Source organism: Galeopterus variegatus, unplaced genomic scaffold (genome assembly GCF_000696425.1).
Source record: "Galeopterus variegatus unplaced genomic scaffold, G_variegatus-3.0.2 Scaffold7446, whole genome shotgun sequence".
NCBI classification, from domain to species: Eukaryota; Metazoa; Chordata; class Mammalia; order Dermoptera; family Cynocephalidae; genus Galeopterus; species Galeopterus variegatus.
In genome coordinates, this window is record NW_007733557.1 from 34,162 (window position 1) to 34,882 (window position 721).

Below are 721 nucleotides of genomic sequence, written 5' to 3' on the forward strand. Positions count from 1 at the left end.
GGTCCCGGTCCGGTACGGGCGCGACACTGAGGGTTGCGATCCATTGCCGGACACGAAAAAATAAAAGACAAAAAGGGAAAAAAAAAAAAAATAGAAATCACAATTTATGGGTGTGGTTTTCACTTGTGGTTTTGATTCCTCTTTAGGGGCCTGAAAACAGTGGAAGGATCTTCCTACTTCACGAACATCCTGGAGATAGCCTTTGAGCTCTACGTGCTGGTCACTACAGCAAACAGCCCCGATGTCATGTATGCACATCCCAATCCGTTACCATAACAGAGTTCATGTTATTGAAAGCAGTTGTCCCCGACACTAGCAGGACTGAGGGAGGACATAGACTGATTTTCTGTTTAGTCAGATTCATTGTAAAAAGTTTGATGAATATAAATTTTACAGTAATGATGGCCTACCCTCTCTATTTAAAACTAAACTTAGATGAAATCTTTTAAAATTGAAAGTGACAGGAGACGTCTCTTCAGGTACAACTCAAATATTTGAGCCCACTTTCTGTCCTGGGGTCTTCTCTGAGTCTTGAATTTAATGACCTAAGCCACCCCTGTAAAGGAAGCGTGGCCGTTCTCCTAAGCATTGAGGCCATTTTTTAGCTACACAGAACAGGAAAGAAATGTAAAATCAGTAGTTGTCACCTCCCCCCATGATGCCAGTTCTCCACATATGTGGACACTATTAGGGGGAAAACCTTACATGGTTTTTTTTTTTT

General features: G+C 41.7%; 1 protein-coding gene across 1 annotated transcript in view; it reads left to right on the forward strand.

Annotated features, from left to right (window-relative positions):
• LOC103607461 (two pore calcium channel protein 2-like) overlaps window positions 1-721 on the forward strand; it is a 43,993-nt gene that overhangs the window by 13,394 nt on the left and 29,878 nt on the right. The window contains exon 6 of the mRNA XM_008591963.1: window positions 147-248. Coding sequence (XP_008590185.1) covers window positions 147-248 — 102 coding nt within the window. The remainder of the gene's footprint in view (window positions 1-146; window positions 249-721) is intronic.